Source organism: Neolamprologus multifasciatus, chromosome 10 (assembly GCF_963576455.1).
Source record: "Neolamprologus multifasciatus chromosome 10, fNeoMul1.2, whole genome shotgun sequence".
Lineage (NCBI taxonomy): Eukaryota > Metazoa > Chordata > Actinopteri > Cichliformes > Cichlidae > Neolamprologus > Neolamprologus multifasciatus.
In genome coordinates, this window is record NC_140448.1 from 14,951,988 (window position 1) to 14,970,514 (window position 18,527).

The window sequence follows — 18,527 nt, forward strand, 5'->3', positions numbered from 1 at the left end:
AAGTGGATGGAATCATAAAGAAAGAGGGCTACCTCCAGATTATTTAACTTCACCTCAAATTAAGAGCCAGTTGGGTCCAAGTTTGGAACTTGGACCCAACTGGATGCTTCAACAAAAAAAATGATTGCAAATACACATGAAAACAGGCTAACTGTTTCTGGAATAGCCTTCCAAAGTCATGACCTCAACCTCAGTGAAAATTTGATCTAGCAGATCATTACATGAAGGAACCTTTTAAAAAAACAAGCGCGTCCATGCTCACAGGTGTACACACAGGTGATCACACACACAAACTACACCCTTTTTGGCTCCTACCTCAAAGCACACTGTGCGCTGTCGATCTTACGTGCTGCACAATAATGTTTAATATTTAGTATTTACTGTTATATATATATATTCCCATATATCATTGTGATGTTGTTTATTGTATTACTCTCGTTTTCTTCTGCTTGTTTTCTTTTTCTTTCTCAACAGGTGATCCAGGTGATCGATATATGTATTATTTTTTGTCTGCTTATTCTGCTTATTCTGTTGGTTTTTGTTTTTTGCCCTTCTCCCCCGTCCCTCTTCTCAGCTGTTTTTCTTTCCCTCTTTCTTTCTCCCCTTTCTTTCCCCCAGTCAAGTCTGTCCCGTATTCAGCAAGTGAAAATAAAATAAACAATAAAAGGTGAATCAAATGGACCATTACGGCAAGGCTGGGATGGTCAATTTGGTAAAGTAAATCCGTTGGGCATCTTTCTTCGCCTTTAGACAATAATTCTGATGGCAAAAGAGCCAAACGGGACAGGCAAAAATAAATAAATAAATTGTGGGATATGCTTAAAAGCTGAGTCCATGCCAGAAACCAACCAAGCAGTCAAATATCAGGCCAGAAATATGCCAGAAACTTGTAGACATACTGTGTAATCTGATAAATCTGCAGAAATTGTACAAAAAAGAAAACCAGGAAAACAGGAAACTGTAAACTGATTTTTTATTGAAGCTTTTCAAGGTACTGGAGATTATATTTGTCCTAATGAATATGCATCTTCTGCAGAAAAGCGCTGACCTAAGAGAAATGTGTCTCGGAGGTTACAGGAGTGACATTCTCCTGTAACCTCCGAGTCTCCCCACCCTCCATAAGTGTGTTCATGTTTAGCTTTACCACTCTCCTTACGTGCGTGGATCCATCCTGCACCTCCCAGCCCTCCTCCTGGATTACACCAAGCTTTGATCATGTTAATTTAAAAAAGAAAAATAATTCTCATCAGGAAGCCTTCCCGTGTGGAAATAAATTTTCTTTCTGCTGTTTGAAGGCCAATTTAAAGTTTGAATATTTCTATAAAATGTTTCCACTTTGATGGGGTTATGTGGACAGGGTCAGGGGTCGGGATCGTCTCCCGGTAAATTGCTCCCATGCTCCTGCTCCATGTATCCATCCTGAAGCCTAATCCTAATCCGGCTCCGGAATGGGGAGACAATGAGCCCAGTCCAGACCTTCAGAATACCAGCAGAACCAAAGAGAAGGAGGCAAGTTAGAATCACACCTTCAGGAAAATGCTTAAAGAAATGTCAACAAATACAGCTACCAGGGACAGAACCATCACAGGACTTTATAATGTTTTAGAAAAATCTGCAGGGATCACTGAGAAGAATCACTGGATTTTAGGGGCTTGTCTAACCTTGCCGGTATGAACTTTAGAATGTGAGCATGCAACAAACAAAACCTTTACTACAACCACAAACATCTCATTACAGTAATCAGCTATGTTCAAGCATATATTTATGGCTAAAATGGACTAAAGCCGTATCTTATGCAGATTTCAGATATAGAGACCACAGCCATCATACCATTGGTGCCATATCTGACTCCTCCTCCTCCTGCTTATCCTAATATGAACAGTCTCCTCTGTTCCCATCCTATCCTGCTCCTCTGAACTCTGAACAGAGAAACACAGGAAAGGGTAAAAATACAATTTTATAAGCAATGCTGGTAACAAATATATGTATATTAATATATATACATCCATAACAACCCCAGTATAAAAACCAAAACACAAAGCATACAATCCACACACAGCTTGGAACTGGAAGAGGAGGAGTACACACATAGGAAGGGAGAAGTTTGCAGGAAAAAGGTTTAGATCATTGTGCGTGAAAATGGTGAGAAAAGGATATAAGTAAAGGGGAGATACATAAACCAGGAAAATTCAGGTGGTCTAAAGCAAAATAAATCCCACAACAGAAATCTGGGGGAAAAGAAACACACAAGAGATGCAGGAAACAGTTAACACAGCAAATGGTCCATGGAGATCTGTTCTGTGAAGTCTGTCATCTCCACTCTGAGACAAGCTGCTGGGATGAGTTGGTGGTTAATGTCATAGGAGGTGCGTCTAGGTGCAAGAGCGGGAGCATCGGGGAGAGTAGTGAGAAGATTCTCTGCTGCGATTTGGGGAGTAGCTGTGTGACCCGCTGTTGCTCCGGCTTTGACTATGGCTATGAGAACGTGAGCGACCGTAGCTGGGGCTGCGAGGGCCGTCCATCTTTACGCGAATGTACGCCGTCTCACCCTGAACATACAAACAGAAGAGCGGGAATGGCAAAAGAGCTGCTTGATTACATTAATTGTGGTTAAAAACATTTGGAAGAAATTGCCGCCCTCTTACAAAGAATCTCCACGAAAGAAATTAAACATGGTCTTAACATTGTACACCATCTGATTAGTGTCATTAATGTAGAATTTCACCATTTTCTTCACTCTCCCTGCTCGAAATTTTGCATCAGGACTTACCTTGGAAAATTTAAATCCTAAAATTTACTCCCAGAGCTATTCATTGCAGTGACCCTAACCTACCTCATGGGAGCAAAACTTGGTGTTATCCAATTTACGGATGGCGTAGGTCATGTCTTCCTTGCGTACAAACTCCACCACGCCGGTGCCATCACGGTACACGTCAGCATAACATACATCATCTGCCTCCTGCATGTGATCCTTCAGGTCCTGCCAACTCCCGCTGGGTGGAAGGCCTGACGTGAAGAATAGGGATGTTATAGGAAATGTAACACATTAAGGTGGGGAGGTAATAAGATGCAAGGTGACAAGATGCACACGCCTACCTGAGACTATAACCCTGTACTCGGAGCGCCATGACGGGGGACCATACCGTCCCCTTGGGGTTCCTAAAGCTCCGCCAACACCTCCCCTTCCACCTCCACGGCCACTTCGAGGGAATTCAACACGCAGATGGTAGCCATCATAGTCGTAACCATCACGTCCATAAACAGCATCCTCTGCATCCCTGAAGAGTGATACTGACACTCACGCACTCCTCGGAACATGACAGAGGGTATTGACTTTTGGACTACTGAAGACTCAACATATCACTTTAATGTGTTAACGTAAAACTGAGCCAATCTAACAATAAGCATACAACTTTTTCTTAAGATTTTATTTATTTTTTATTTTTTTCAGTATCTCATTTGTAATGCAGACGAATTATAGTAGAGTAGTCTTGTTGTCCAGTTTACCCTCAATGATAAAAAATGGTAAGGACAAAACAGTATGAAACCACGGACAGTATAAAATGTGTTGCCACCTATTGGCTTCTGAAGTCTGGATTAAAAAGCTTGGAGGTGAAGATTTTTGCACAGTCAAGCTGGTGCTTTGAAATAGGATGTGAGGAAAGAAGCTTCTCTTTGTGAAACCACATGCTTAAGTGGTTAGCCAATGAGCATTACCTTTGTGAAACTTAGTATGAGAAAATCTTAAAACCGTGACTCAATTTTTAAATTTGGTATTACCCCAAATGAGTGACTGAACCCATAAACTCAGCAAAAAATTTCTTAGAAAGGTTAAGTAAGAAAGCCAGTTTCCCGTAGATTTACATAGGAACCCAAGTATTTTAAAACTGCAGTTATTGCCCCCTAGTGGCAATCAAATAGAATGCAGATTTAATTGCTTTCACTTTTCAGACTTGCAAAGCACATCTGTGTTTTATATTAAACCCATAAATAACCGAAGACATTAAAATATTGCTTCACCCAAAATAAAAATGCAACATTGGTCTTAATTTACTTTTACAACATTATCTAAAATTGGCATAATTTTCTGAGGACACTTCTTACATGGAGAGACCAATACAGCTGTGTAAATAAATCACAGTGCAGATTAATTAGACATGGAAAGTGTTTTTAGAGAAACGTCATTTCTTTATTAAAACACTCAGACCCCATCAGTCCCAGTGTCACTCTCCATGGGGCTGAAACAGCAAACTATGTTCTGTCTGTTCAATCATTTTTTAATTAAAACACACACTTTTACAGAAAAGCTGGAAATAGAGCTGACCGCCTACTTCCAGTGGTATGAAGGATTTCATAAATACAAATGGGAAATATCAGGGGGACTTACAGGGACGTTTTCAATGAGGTTTCAAGATATCTTGCTCTTCTTACTTCGTAATTGCTTTCTTTTACTTTTAATATAGTGTTTACTTAATTAAAAAAATTTTTTTAACTGTTTTAGCTCAATTCTAGTTACAGTTGTTTATTTTTCTACTGATAAGTTCAAAGAACAACCCTCCCGTAAATCATTTTGAAGAGAAATAGTTTAATTTGGTCAAACTTTGTGAAGCAAGTGCCAGGGATACTACTTTAAAAGGCTTTGCAAGGTTTACTGTTCAAATTAATCTGTTTATTATAATTTATATAATAGGGTCTTTGTGCAGCCCTTTGAAAACATCTCTGGATAATACAGGTGAGAGTAGACCTGTGTACCTGAGATGACCATATTACAAATATCTGGCCTCTATGGCATAATACAGAGCCAATAAAATGAAAACATCTGAAACCAGTAGTCTGTATCCGGAACCTGTGAAACTAGTTGGTTAAAATCTATGGAGACTCATTTCTGCCACTTTCTAACTCATATTTTGGAGAAATAATACCAGAAACTGAAAAAGAATAAGGACATTTTGAGGTATTAAGTTGGAGTTTTGACTTGTGAATGGCATAAGTCAAAACTCTTTGTTTCTTCCTCCTTAGTGGTAGAAATAAGATTTCAATAAAACAGAGCTTATAATTTAAAACCAATATTATCTTATTAACACCAGGGGCAGATCTACAGGGGGGCAGGGTTCAAATGTCCCCCTGGTGTAGAGCATTGCCCCTCAGCTTTTATATCCTTAAAATACTTGTAAAAACTAATTGCTTATTTATTTATTGGGAGGGGGTTTTGTTGTCTCATTTATACCTAAAATTGTCTGTTTTCTTAGAAGAGATAATGATACAATATATAGTTTTAAAGTGTTTTTTGTGGATATTTTGTTGACTCCGTAAACATACATTGCCCCAAAAGTAATAAATACAAATAAAAAACAAAACATTTTTAAGCACAATTACCTACAATTGTCACCCAAATTAACAATGACAACCATTTCAATATACATGCTTATTCTGAAGTACAATTCTAAAGTGTGGGCATTAACATGATTCCCTACGTATATCCGACAGTCGTTGCTCCCCGCAGGTCCTCTAATCACACCTCCGCCGGACATGCTAGCGCTAGCAGCGAGCTAGGGTGACAGTTACACGTCTGCGGCCCGAATAAGCAGTTAGGGGGAAAATAGATAAATAAAGACACAGTTTTTATCTGTAAAAATAAAATATATGCTCACAGTTTCACTGGACTGGTGACATGAATGCCAATACTGAGGAAGACCCTCATGACACACTGAATGGAGGCCGGGGACAGCGTACGTCACACGCACACGTAATAAAGCGACAGACCGCTGCTACAAGTGCGAGACAAAACGTGATCTTAAATAAGAGCGAGAGACAAAATAGTTCTAGTATTTATACAAGTCGTGTTTCAGCACCCACTACATTTTCAGCCATCACAGTTTAAACGTGCTGGCACAGACACAATCAAATACTTGCATTTTTTTTCTTTTAAAGAAATGCCTTTATTTAAATAGGTATGTGATGATGAGACAAGAAAGCAGGAAAGACTGAAGCTGAAAACGAACCCAGTTGCTATAAAAGACCCTGAGGCTCAACTACTTAAGTGAACCAGCACCTGAGGAAGTTATTGAATAATAATGAATATCGTTAACGCAAGCCAGGAGAGTGTTAACCCCACTCTCAGACCTGGACAAACGGGAAGAGTTCTGTCAGGAAAGCCATTTGCCATAAAATCTGTCCAAGCCCAGATTAACAACAACTGCCTCCAGAGCTGTTGCACAATAGTGTGCCTGAAGATGATAGAAGAGTGGGGAAGATCTTAATCTCTTCTTCTCTCACTGCCTCCTAACACTAACAAGAGACAGCACAAGCAAAGAAAACAGAAGGCAAAGATGGAGGTGGCAAAGTTGAAGTTAAGAATGTCATTGAAAATTACCAGAATGGACAAAATTAGAAAGGAGTAGATCAGAGGGACGGCTTACTTTGAACAATTTAAGACAAAGTTAGGGAGACAAGGTAAAGATGGTTTGGACATGTGCAGAGGATGCATAGCGGGACGATTGTAGTTTAAGGGGTTGAGAAGCTCATCTGTAACCGGAAGGTTGCCGGTTCGATCCCCAGCTCTCTGTCCTGGTTGTTGTGTCCTTAGGCAAGACACTTTACCCTACCACTGGTATTGGCCAGAGGGGCAGATGGCGCGATATGGCAACCTCGCTTCTGAGTGACTGAATTGTGAAGCGCTTTGGGTGCCAAGAAAAGCGCTATATAAATGCAATCCATTATTATACTAGACAAATAAAGATGGAGTTGGCAGGAGTAAAAGAAGACCTCAGAGAAGATTCATGGATGTAGTGTAGGAGGATATACAGAGGATTGATGTCATAGAGGACAGGGTGAGATGGAGGCAGATGATCCATTGTGGAGACGTCAAAGTGGACCAGGCAAGAGGAAGAAGAATGAGGCAAATCTGGCTTCATCATAAGAGACAAGTGTAGAGTGGAGTAGAGTGAAAGATCTGAAAGAGGTAGCACCTTGGCAAACAGTGCTCCTGCTAAGCTATGAGATTTCTAAGACAATGAAATTAACAGCAGCCACCTAGAGGAATATGTTCAAATACTCTGTACACACCATTTTTAATGCAGTGAAAGAAAAAAGTCAGTTCATCTAATGTTGTAGAACGTTTTATTAAAAGAGAATAAAGCTTTGAGATAATTGAGATCATGTGTAAGAAAATCAGAAGTCAGCCACCGCTAGAAAAAAAAAAAAAACTGGACCAAAAAGAAATTAAACAAAACAAAACAAAAGAAAAAAGATACAAACCACATTAAAGTTACGATCCCTTGTCTCCTCCCAGACTTCCCTCTTCACCCCTCCCTCCCTCCTCCACTGGTAACGGTTTTCCACTATTTACCACTCCTTACGCGTGTGGATCCATCCTGCACCTCCCAGCCCTCCTCCTGGATTTGATCCATGCTTTTCTCTTCTTTTTAATTATTTAAAAAATAAAAATAAACGGTGCGGCACTGTGTAGCCAGTAAGTCTGTCTGTGAGGTCCCACACAAAAAGGGAAATTTTGGAAAATTCGAAAGCCAATTTTTTCTGAATATCGCACTACAATGGTTCCGGTTTGATGGGTTTATGTGGACAGGGCCAGGGGGTCGGGATCTTCTCCCGGTAAAAACGCTCCTATGATCCTGCTCCATGTATCCATCCTGAAGCCTAATCCTAATCTGATCCTGAATCCTGATCCAGCTCCGGAATGGTGAGACAATGAGCCCAGTCCAAACCTTCAGAATACCAGCAGAACCAAAGAGAAGGAGGCGAGTTAGAATCACACCTTCAGGAAAATGCTTGAAGTAATGTAAATAAATGCAGCTACCAGGGAGTTTACTTTGAGAAAACCATCTATAATCAAGCCCAAAATACAAAGATTTACTTTGTATGATAAAGGATGAAAAAAAGCACCAAAAAAAAAAAAAAAAAAAAAAAAACTTAACTACTGAAAAAAACATTCAAACTGGGCCCTATTGTAAGATTTATGCTTTTTGAAAAAAAGAAAAAATGAACAGCCTTATAATTTCACAGTTGACAAGGCACAGCCATCATACCATTGGTGCCACATTTGACTCCTCCTCCTCCTGTTTATCCTAATATGAACTGTTTCCTCTGTTCCCATCCTATCCTGTTCCTCTGAACTCTGAACAGAGAAACACACAAGAAGGTCAAAAAGACAGCAGTATTTTGCCTGAAGGAAGTAAAAAAATAAAAATAAAAAAAATAAAAAATAAAAAAAAGAATCTTTGCAAATGAAGCCAAAAACATTCAACACTCAACCAGGACAATCAGGAGAAGAGAGGTACACAGATGAATTAGAGATGACACAGCAGAAGCAAAACACGTTTTGAGAGAAGAGAAGAAATAATGGAGCAAAACTCGGTCATGTGCACGCTCAACTGGTCTGCAAAAATTAGAATGGAAAATAAAACTGCAGGTGGGTTGGTGTCGGTTAGGGAAGGAAGCACACACCATGACAGCATACATAGGTGACACACGAGATGATCCTTGATGAATATACAGGATTCGTTGAGTAATGTGAAGATTTCCACTCTGGCTCTTAGGTCAGGCTTGCCTAGGTGCGAGAGCGGGAGCGAGAGCGGGAATGGGACCGGGACCGGGAGCGAGAGCGGCGGGGAGAATATCGGGGAGATCCTCTGTTGCGGCGTGGGGAGTAGCTGCGTGATCCACTCTTGCTCCTGCTTCGACTGCGGCTACGAGAGCGAGAGCGACCGTAGCTGGGGCTCCGAGGGCCGTCCATCTTCACACGGATATAAGCCGTCTCACCCTGAACACAAACATGAGCACACATCACCGACCATTCCTTTTCCTGTTATATGAAACCCACATACAGAAATAGCTAACCACATTTTTTCCTGGTTGATGTATTAGTCATAAATAAACAGACATACTGCTGCACAACAGCCCCAATCCACACATCAGAATTTTAAATTGCATTCACAGTCAGCCAATTCATCATTCAGTAAGATCGTTTCTGTTAATATAAAGCAGATAAGACAATTATCGATTCTTATCACCAGGAAATCTTTACAGTTGAGCATTTTGCTTTACTTACTGCAAATGAACTGTCACATTCCTTACAATGTTTAAGTAAGCTTTTCAATGTCTGTGTTGGCTCTCAGTCATCTGGGTAATGGTAGTCTTAACAGCTTTAAGAGCTTGGAGATAAAGGAGGGGAAAAAAAGGCATCAAGACTTCTTTAGGTTTGCAAAGACGTTTCACTTCTCAGCCAACAGGCTCCTTCAGTTCTAAGTGATCCTGAAGGTCTCCTACCCATCTGTGGTAGCAATAAGGAGCAAGAAAAAGCATCAGTGCCAATTGATTCACAAGGTTGGAACGATGATTGGCCAGAATTTGGAGGACGCTCAAATCTCTCCATCTTGGACAATCCATCTCACCCACTCAACAATTCTGAGGTAAAAGAGTTCGTTCTCCCTCAGGCCAACATTCCTGACATTTTCTGTGAAACTGTAACTGACTGTCTTTCTGTAACAGGCTAATTTTTATTCTTTATCCGCTGTAACAAATGGCGGACAAATGGCGCTGTAACAAAACAATTTCCCTTGTGAGATCAATAAATGATATAAAACAAATGGTGGAAAGTCCTGGGTAATTAAAGTGTAGCGGCAGTTGTTCCCTTTGGCAGCGGTCCCAAGTATCGTTGACCCATTACTGATCATGTGAGTCAGCACATGAGCCAAGGTGGGTTAATGCTACATTTTGTTGTCGAGGTATGCTGCCTATGAATTATTTAGTTCCTGGGTCTGATCTGACTTTACAAGTGGGACATCCAAGTTCAGGGGGTGTTCCAGATTAAATTTCTGACTGGAAAACAGAAATTCTGACTTATTCAGGAACACACCATAAATATCTGTAACTCTACCCTATTTGTTTTCCATTTGATTAAAGGTGAAACCTCTTTGCAAGCCTAAAGAAGTCCAGTTGTCGCCTTTTTTTCTTCTTCTTAAGACTAAGCTTTTCAAGTTTGTCAGACTCTCTTAATAAGGACTATGTGAGGATTTACATACCTCATGGGAGCGAAACTTTGTGTTGTCCAGTTTACGGACGGCGTAGGTCATGTCTTCTTTGCGTACAAACTCCACCACACCAGTGCCATCACGGAACACATCAGCATAACATACATCACCTGCTTCCCGCATGTGATCCTTCAGGTCCTGCCAGCTCCCGCTGGGGGGAAGGCCTAACAAGTAAATAACAACAAAAGTTTTGTAAGCTTTACACATACAACTACACACTTTTAAACTAGAGACCACAACCTTCAGACAGAAAAATACACCACTCACCTGAGACAACCACCCTGTTCTCCGAGCGTCGGGATGGGGGACCGTACCTTCCCCTTGGGGGTCCCATTCCTCCTCCTCCTCCTCCCCCTCCTCCAGCACCACCACCACCACCTCCACCTCCTCTTCCACTTCTAGGGAACTCCACACGCAGACGGTAGCCATCGTAGTCATATCCATCACGCCCATAAACAGCATCTTCAGCATCCCTGTGAAATCGAACAGTGAAATGAATAATCTAATACCAATAATGCAAACAAACATGCAGTTTTACTCATATTTCAGTCTTTGTCACAGACCATTTAAAAATGGGGAGGAAATTAGCCTCTTATAGCGGACTTATAGATGATAGATATTTTGTTAAATCGTTTAATTGGTATCTTGAACATTACCCATCAGCTAAAACGTGGTTTGGTAGTAGCCCATTTGCAAGCACATTCACAGGTACTTAACGGGGTTAACCGCCAATTAACGTGGCCTCCTGCAGGCCTCAACAACACACATTTCACGACAATCCAAAAAGAGCTCCAATTACTCGACTCAAACCTTCTCCTAAACCAAATTCTTGCTACAGGTTACATCCCGTCAACTCGCACGTTGTGTCCCCTTATTTGGGTGTAGCTGGCTAACTGTGGAGATAACAGGCAGACGTGGCGGCGGGACAATGCGGCTCACCTCGGGTCGTCGAACTGCACGAACGCAAACGGTGGTCCTCCTCTTCGGTTCTTCAGATCTATATCACGAATACTTCCGTACTTGTAAAATAAGTCTTCCACGTCTTTTGAACGTATGTCGGGAGGGAGATTTCCCACATATATCCGACAGTCGTTACTCCCCGCGGGTCCGCGAATGAGACCGCCAGACATGATGGCGCAACGCGAGGGAAGTTAGCAAGCCGGCTAATAGATCAACTTTTGGTAAAAAATGACTAGAGTGGCGCCTAGATAGTAAGCGGCATGTACGAACTACGCGTTAGAGATTCGGTTTAAGCTACACCTTAATAAAAGTTGAAACACTTCGAAGCGGAATTCAAACAGCGAGATAAGCAAGAGCTAAAAGTTGCAAGCAGAAGCTACCGATAACGGATTCTTCTTCACAGGGTACGTCTAGCTTTACAAGGCGTATACCGCCACCTACCGGAGAGTGAGGTTACACTTTAAAGCGTAACCCGTAACCTGAGCCACAGCTGTTCAGATGGTAGGGTTATCTACCAGTCTGAAGGTCAGTGGATTGATCTATAAATCCTCGAGGAAGATCCTAAACCCCATTGATTAGAGTGTGAGTGAACGTGTTAATGTTAGAAGGCGTTTAGGTATAAATACCGAGTGTATGAACAACTGTATAATTGGTAAATGTGCTCTGATTGCTCAGGCGCCCAGCCCATTAAGTATTGTGCAACAATCTCCATTCAAAGAAGCATATAATGTCCTCTTCATCACTAAACTGTCATATGGCCATGACAGTGAAAATCATAACTTCATAAGTATTTAAGCAACAGACACTAGAGAGGGTAACTTATTCAGTGTTTTGTGAGGAAATCTTTCTCCACCTGAGCCAAATGATCATCAAAACAACTAGATTTCAATTGTTGAAGCTGATTTTTTTTTTTTATTAGATGAACCTCACAGCCCAATTTGGACTTTTGGAGATCGGCAGTGATGTAATAATAGAAAAAAAGACAGAACTTTAGTTTTTATTTCTTAATAACATGAGAAATAAAATAAATAAACTGAAGCTTTCAGCCATGCAGTGTCAGACAGTCGCTGCAATCACTCAGTACATCAGGCATAAATCCTTGCACAAAACAATATGAGTTGTAAACCCCAAACCACAATGGTTCACATGAGCCTTTTCAGGCCACTAACAAAATGGTTTGTTCATACAGTTTCTTTGTTCTTCTTCTCCTGTTTGAGTGCCTCTTATTCCTTTTTGGCTTGCTTTTCTCTGCGTCTCTGCCTGGCCTCCGACACTATTTTCAGCATTGAGAGCAGAATAGGCACGCACATGGGCAGGAAGAGTGGTATGTAGATAGCAAACTTCTGATCGTCTGGAAAGTAGAGCAGGTGAAGGAGCGAAGGGTCGAAGAATGCTTTCTCCGAAGCCAAGATGGCCTCTTTGCTGTACTGCAGAGCAAAGCCAAGGTTTCCGACTTCCAGCTCAGCCATGGCCAGCTGCAGGGACATGACAGCACTGGACACCTGCATATTAGCAAAATAGATCACAGGTTATGTATTATTATTGCTATTATTATGAAATTAGAGGAGACTACCTAATTGTTAGGCGTAAGATACCACTCTGATACCGAGACTGAAATGGCCTTTTGTTTATTTTGGTTCATTCGGTTTGTCTTTGTGCAGTCTTCGTGTGATATGAAAGTGTTATTTTTTGGTTTTCCATAGGGCGATTTTTTTGTGTATCTTTTCTTTAAAAAAAAAAGGCATTGACAAAATTTTAGAGTCAGAATTTCTAGGTGTGCACCCAAGTGGCAAAAAGCTTCTAATTTTGTGGCTTCAGGTCCTCATCTTTGCTTTTTGCAGATGATGTGGTTCATCAGATGGTCGCCTCCAGTTCACTTTGGAGCAGTTCACAGCTGCATGTGATGCAGCAAGAATGAGAACTAGCACTTCCATGTCTGAGACCACAGATCTATGCCAGGTGGAGTGCCCAGTCAGGGTTAAGCTCAAGTTGCTGCCCCAAATGGGGGATTTTTCAGTATCTCGGGCTCTTGTTGAGTGAGATGCAGACAGAGGCAGACAGAGGGACAGGTCTGCAACTTTGTCCACTAGCTTCTCGGTACTAACTCAAAAGAATGAGATTGCAGATACAAGCAATATAAATGAGCTTTCTCCGAATGTTGGCTGGCCTCTCCCTAGAGACAGGCAAGGGTTTCAGTCATCTAGGAGGGGCTCAGAGTAGAGGAGCTGCTCCTCCACATTGCAAAGAGTCAGCCGAGGTGGTTCAGCCATCTGACTAGGATGCCTCCTGGGCATGTCCTGTTCCTGGCCTGTCCTTCTGGGAGGATGCACCAGGGCAAACCCAAGACATGCTGTAGAGATTACATATCTTGGATGGCCGAGAGACCGAGGGTATGCCTCTGTGTTCCCCAGGCTGCTGCAATGGTGATCTGGACACGGATAAGTGGCAGAAGATGCATGAATGAGTTTTATTATTCTATTAGTTTAGGGAGAGAGGTTGTGGGTCCCACAGCCTCCTGTGTGGCTGGCCTGGACTCCTTCCATGTTTATCTTACCGTCTTCCAGGCCTCCAGACCTTCATTCTGTTTGAATAAAATAAGTATTGCTGACAAATTGAAACTCTGGTGTGGCATCCTCTTTATATGTTGCAGTCACTGAGATTAATTGAGCTTTTTTTTTTTTTTTAACTTTTTGAGCTGGCCGTGACAACAGAAATAGTTTCTGATTTTGTTTTTTATGTTTCTAATTTCAGCTTATGTAGTGTGATTGCTGATGTTGTTCCTGACTTCTCCCAGCTAGGATCTGATTGTACTACATTAAACAGATGCTCTTCTGGCCAATCTTTGTTACCTGCTAGTGCAAATGAACCAGAAGCCCCTCAGAGTAGAAGCTTACTAACTAACTTTAGTTTGCGTTCTCACTACTATGTTGCTAGTACAATAATACAATTATTAAAAGAAGGATGAATTTTGGATTTTTGTCTTCAGGTGATGAGCAGGAAGTAGCTCGTTTGTTGTTGATTAACTGACATTACCAAAGTATTTAACAACAAAATAAAGTCACATATGACAGTTTTAAATTCAAACTGAGAAACCAAAACAATGACATAAATCTCCAGGATCAAAGTTAAGATGTGTTAAGAAATCCACGCACATGCACAATTTTGCTACATGGAATAAACGCATAACTACTACCACACCTTCACCTTACCTGCTGTGCAATGTTGTCATTGATAACAATGTTGCCTATCTGGTCCAGCAACTGCGCCAGAGAAGTGATGGTGGTGGTTGCTGTTGCAATGTTTTCCACACTACGACTCCACATGAGGCGATCCAGCTCCCAGTCAGCTAGTCCTGCGCTACCGCACGGTGCCACGAGGAAGCCAGGTGGGGGGCTTAATGACTGCACGCCCAGCAACAACCTGACAGGACACGGCACATGAAGGTTACTTTGTGTCGAGAGGAAAGAAAACGACTGCCGCACTGCAGGTTAACACTTACCGAAGCTGGGCGAGGAAGACTCCCATCACTTTAGCCATGTTAATGTTGACGTGAACAGGGAACTCCGTCTCCGACCCATAGAAACCATTCACGTTATAAACCTGCAAAAACATGGATAAATATAGGTTACAATACCCAACATAACAAAATAAACATGCAGCTATCTCTCAGCGTTGCTCTTCGTTCTTCTTACCATGATTCCACCCCACCGTGGAGAGTGAAACGCATTGGAAGGGACTTCCTGTTTCCTGTGATCGTGGATGTAAAGGGGTGAATGACGAATATCCGGGACATACAGCAGAAAATTTAACACAGGGTTAGAAGATGCCGCATTAGAGCCTGGAAGTCAAACACAAAAAAGAAAAAAAGAATGAAAACATATTGTATTTAAATACAGCAGAAAAAGCTAAACCATGATCATTTAAAAAAGCAGATTTGTACCAAGTCTAGCCTCCACCGGGTTGATGACATGTGCAAGGCTGTCAGCATTGAGCGTGTAAGCCTCGAAGCTGCTGTCAAAGCGTGGGGTCACTCCGAGCATGGTGTAGTACAAGGTCTATAAAAAAGGAAAGGTAAACCTTAACTTCCAATAATTGAGCATCTTTTCTTTGTCATAATGGGGACTGTGCATTAACAGCACCTGAGAGTCCATGCTAAAGTTAGCCAGAGGGGACAGTTTTGTAAGCAAAGGCTGGATGTACGTCTGCACGGCACCCTCAATGTCCCAGTGCAGCTGGTGTGACTTTGGATCAGGGTTTAGCAGACTGAATGTGATCTCATAACCTGACAGGAAGATAAGAACAATCAAAGAAAAGACGCAAACGTGTTCTCAGAGTTAAACCTGGAGCCGAATTACCAACCTGGGCTAGATTTGAAGGCTCTCATGCTGTCAGCAATGCTCTCTTTGTTGCCAGGTCTAAAACGGACTCTGTCGCTGAGTGCAACGGTGATGTCAGTGTGGCTAAAAGACATCACTTGGAGCACCTGCTTGATCTGGGGCTCCAACTGAGCCAGCAATTGCTCTAGTGTCTTACCCACTCTCATCTGGGCGCTGATACGCACCAGGGCTGTCCTTCGCTGACCGATATACACATTCACATTCTGAAAGGCATGAAGGTGCAATGCATACTTTATTATCTTTGTCTTACCTGGAATATAACAAATAATTAATTGTGTTTCAAGCTCTGCAGAAGGTACTCTATTTACAATCTGTGACAGTAAATTATATTTTCTTCATTATCCTTTTTTCTAATAATAATTAGCATGGAGTGATCACACTCATGAAATACAATAAAAAAGCTTCAGTTTTACCTCAGGCAGCAAAGAAAAGGACTCCGGGATCACATACACAACTAAAGAACCGCACGGACTCTCACTGAGCATGTGCAGAGACAGATCTGCCTCTAAAGCAGAAAAATTATCGTGATTATCAGCTGTGCTTTCTTTGAGAAAAAATGTCAAATGTCAACATCTGAAGTACCACAAGTTGGATTTGACAGGCTGCTGCTCACCTGCAGCAGTCGGCTTTTTCAGGGCATCTTCCTCCATAATTGTAGCTGTGCGGTACTTTGTTTCATACCTGTACCTCAATGTTGTGTCCTCTGGAAAGAAAGCTTGAGAGTCAAACGACCTTGCAGGTTTTATATTCTGTGACCGCAGAATCATAAACTGCATGAGCAAATCACCATCCACTGTATGTTCCTCATCCTGCGTCTGCGTCAGCGGGACCTTTTTCTGCTGTTCTGACGTCACGGTGCCGCGTGCAAACACAACCTCGACATCAGCGCTCAAATGCAGCTGCAAAATAAGAAATAACGTAGAGGTAAGAATGTATTACACAAGGATGATCAATCAAATACAAGGCATGAGAGATAAATGGAAACACTAAAAAACCTGCAGTTTAGCCAGATCTTTGATCTGACTGACAGGTAACCAGGCACGGTACGTCTCAGTTGTTCGCCACCACAAAGGGACTCCCACAATGATGACAACGACTGCTATGGATAGAGCAGCAAGCTGACCTCGTCGACGCTCTGGGAGACAAACACACAGTATTGTTGTTTGAAAGATTTTCACTGATGATAAATCTGCTAATTATCTATCAATTAAAAATGGAGTACAGTAGAAATTAAAGTATACATGTGAAATACACCCATTTTAAATTAAATAACAGCTTAGTTAAAATAAACACTGTTTCACATTAAAATGACTAACTGTAACAATCGATCTATTACCAAAATAACTGCAGTAAAACTTCGTTTAAACAGAAATCTGACCAATTATTTCAGCTCTAAATGCCGACATTCAAACCTAACTTGGGATTCAGGCTAAAACAAAATCAGATCATTTATATAAGCACCAGCAAACATAATCAGAGTTTACCATGGTGTTTAAACTAAAAATAGTCAATTGTTAAAAATGAAATAGTTTTGGTTTTTTTTGCTTCTGGAAATCATTGAACAATATGTTAAATATAATATTTTAAAATAGGTTACACACACTCACTGGCCACTTTTTTAGTCACAATTTGACATCAACAGCATAAAGGTAGGGATCCACCTCGTCTTGTATCAACAGTACAGGCATCTGGTGGTGTAACTGGTGTGGGGGATATGCTCTTGGCCCCTTAGCACCAACTGAGCCTCGTTTAAATACCATACTTGAGTTTTGTTGCTGACCATGTCCACCCCATTGTGACTACAGTGTGGGATCGAACTCAGTAGTCTCACGGTGTACCTAATAAAATATCCGGTGACTGTATATTATGACAGAGGATTGTATCCCAATCGTTGACCCCTACGTACCCTCGATATGTCCAGACTGGTGACCACTGACTGAGTAAGACATTTGTGTCTATCATGCTGCATCAACTACAGTGTCTTACATGGTTGTAAACGAGGTTCAGTGTTAACATACTGTCCGTTGTGGAAGCTTTACTATCGTAAGTATTCCTTTAATTAAAAAAAAATATTTAAAAACACAAAACAAATCATGTAGTAAACAGCAGGTGTTCTTCCAGTGGCAGGGCATCACCCCTGCAACTGGGGCTAACTAGCCATTAGCTTCAAAGGGTCATAACATGGAGAAAACGGCTCCCGTTAGTCCACTATGGTTGCACTCTGTACAAAGGTTCATGTTTAATAAATCTAACGTAAACCAATGAAAATGAAACACTTAATAAGAATTAAATCATTTACACTCATTTCAGTTACGAATCTACTCACCCACTTCCGTGATAGCCATTTCTTCCAATGAACTGGGAGGGAGCACTCGTGGATGTCAAGCAGCCAGCAGCACCGGTCACATGACCAATTTTTAAACGTATCTAAGCGGTTCTTCACGTGAGGACGAAAACAGAACCGTGGTCCATACAGATAGCTTACATTAAATTAAATAGGATCAAATATTTCCATATACACCTGTCTGCCCGTATAGTTCTAAAAAAGTGTTAGGGCTGTACGTTGTTGTGCAAAGGATTGCAGGAGTGGGAATGACCGTCGGCGCAACCTGTAAAAGAATTAAACGCACAAACACACTGTGATAAATGTGGACATTCAGCGCCATCTGTGGTAGCTTTAATTATGACAGGCTCAATTCATCTTTGTGAATGCATAAATTCCTTGAGCAACCAACAAAAGTGAGTGTGCTTAGTGTTATTTACACGATTAACACATATGATCCTTAGTCTGCTGCCCCAGCAGCATGCCCGCAACATGTGGAAAAACAAGTCCACCACAGCCCTGTACTCTATCTCATCACTCTCGCTATCGCATCCAACCACCACAGACTCATTATAAAACTGATGAAGATACCAGGTCTCTGTGCAGTGGCTGAAGTCCGTGGCGTAGAGGCTGAATAGCCATAGAGAGAGGACAGTTCCTTGTGGTGCCCTGGTGTTGATGAGCACTTGTCAGACACGGAAGATGCACATATTGTGGTCGTTCTGTCAGGTAAGGACACTAGAGGGACATCCACCTGCATCACTGCCATCTTCCTCAAGCTGTCCAGTAAAACCCAAA

At 41.6% G+C, this 18,527-nt stretch overlaps 3 protein-coding genes across 8 annotated transcripts; all 3 read right to left on the minus strand.

Moving 5' to 3' along the window:
• Nucleotides 1-402: 402 nt before the first annotated feature.
• LOC146509867 (serine/arginine-rich splicing factor 1A-like) lies at nt 403-6,978 on the minus strand. 3 transcript variants are annotated; one of them, XM_085174323.1, is made up of 5 exons: nt 5,652-6,978; nt 3,097-3,278; nt 2,834-3,006; nt 1,831-1,919; nt 403-1,476 (listed from the first exon to the last, which is right to left on the minus strand). In XM_085174323.1, the coding sequence occupies exons 1-5, from the start codon at nt 5,699-5,701 to the stop codon at nt 1,302-1,304; spliced, it is 669 nt and encodes a 222-aa protein (XP_085030449.1). In that variant the 5' UTR covers nt 5,702-6,978; the 3' UTR covers nt 403-1,301. The 3 variants fall into 3 exon arrangements, 2 of the variants coding, with proteins under 2 accessions (XP_085030449.1, XP_085030450.1); XR_014876411.1 differs by having other exon boundaries at nt 1,445-1,476; nt 1,831-2,549; XM_085174324.1 differs by lacking the exon at nt 403-1,476 and having other exon boundaries at nt 1,823-2,549.
• A 124-nt stretch (nt 6,979-7,102) lies between these two features.
• Nucleotides 7,103-11,437, minus strand: LOC146509868 (serine/arginine-rich splicing factor 1B-like). Of its 4 annotated transcripts, XR_014876410.1 has the most exons (6): nt 10,989-11,437; nt 10,317-10,522; nt 10,041-10,213; nt 8,464-8,779; nt 8,046-8,134; nt 7,103-7,724 (listed from the first exon to the last, which is right to left on the minus strand). XR_014876410.1 is itself a non-coding variant. In XM_085174321.1 (4 exons), the coding sequence occupies exons 1-4, from the start codon at nt 11,177-11,179 to the stop codon at nt 8,567-8,569; spliced, it is 783 nt and encodes a 260-aa protein (XP_085030447.1). In that variant the 5' UTR covers nt 11,180-11,437; the 3' UTR covers nt 7,103-8,566. The 4 variants fall into 4 exon arrangements, 1 of the variants encoding a protein (XP_085030447.1); XR_014876409.1 differs by having other exon boundaries at nt 7,103-8,134; XR_014876408.1 differs by having other exon boundaries at nt 8,046-8,779.
• Nucleotides 11,438-11,892: 455 nt separating this feature from the next.
• Nucleotides 11,893-18,000, minus strand: pigs (phosphatidylinositol glycan anchor biosynthesis, class S). The gene is made up of 12 exons (XM_085174311.1): nt 17,733-18,000; nt 16,402-16,541; nt 16,194-16,305; nt 16,020-16,109; nt 15,820-15,911; nt 15,369-15,609; nt 15,149-15,291; nt 14,950-15,064; nt 14,702-14,847; nt 14,509-14,609; nt 14,219-14,429; nt 11,893-12,511 (listed from the first exon to the last, which is right to left on the minus strand). The coding sequence occupies exons 1-12, from the start codon at nt 17,749-17,751 to the stop codon at nt 12,233-12,235; spliced, it is 1,689 nt and encodes a 562-aa protein (XP_085030437.1). The 5' UTR covers nt 17,752-18,000; the 3' UTR covers nt 11,893-12,232.
• Nucleotides 18,001-18,527: the final 527 nt, after the last annotated feature.

Bases quoted from the DNA above. Each gene is read 5' to 3' on its own strand.
- LOC146509867 (XM_085174323.1), bottom strand. From the start codon at position 5,701: ATGAGGGTCTTCCTCAGTATTGGCATTCATGTCACCAGTCCAGTGAAA. The intron at 3,007-3,096 runs GTAGGCGTGTGC...TCTTCACGTCAG, and splicing joins GTACAGGGTTATAGTCTCAG to GCCTTCCACCCAGCGGGAGT. The intron at 1,477-1,830 runs GTATGATGGCTG...GGTATTCTGAAG, and splicing joins AGTCAGATATGGCACCAATG to GTCTGGACTGGGCTCATTGT.
- LOC146509868 (XM_085174321.1), bottom strand. From the start codon at position 11,179: ATGTCTGGCGGTCTCATTCGCGGACCCGCGGGGAGTAACGACTGTCGG. The intron at 10,523-10,988 runs GTGAGCCGCATT...TCGATTTCACAG, and splicing joins GTGCAGTTCGACGACCCGAG to GGATGCTGAAGATGCTGTTT. The intron at 8,780-10,040 runs GTATGTAAATCC...GTTTGTGTTCAG, and splicing joins CAAAGTTTCGCTCCCATGAG to GGTGAGACGGCTTATATCCG.
- pigs (XM_085174311.1), bottom strand. The intron at 16,110-16,193 runs GTGATTTGCTCA...CTTTCTTTCCAG, and splicing joins TGAGGAACATACAGTGGATG to AGGACACAACATTGAGGTAC. The intron at 14,848-14,949 runs GTACAAATCTGC...TTTGACTTCCAG, and splicing joins CCCGGTGGAGGCTAGACTTG to GCTCTAATGCGGCATCTTCT.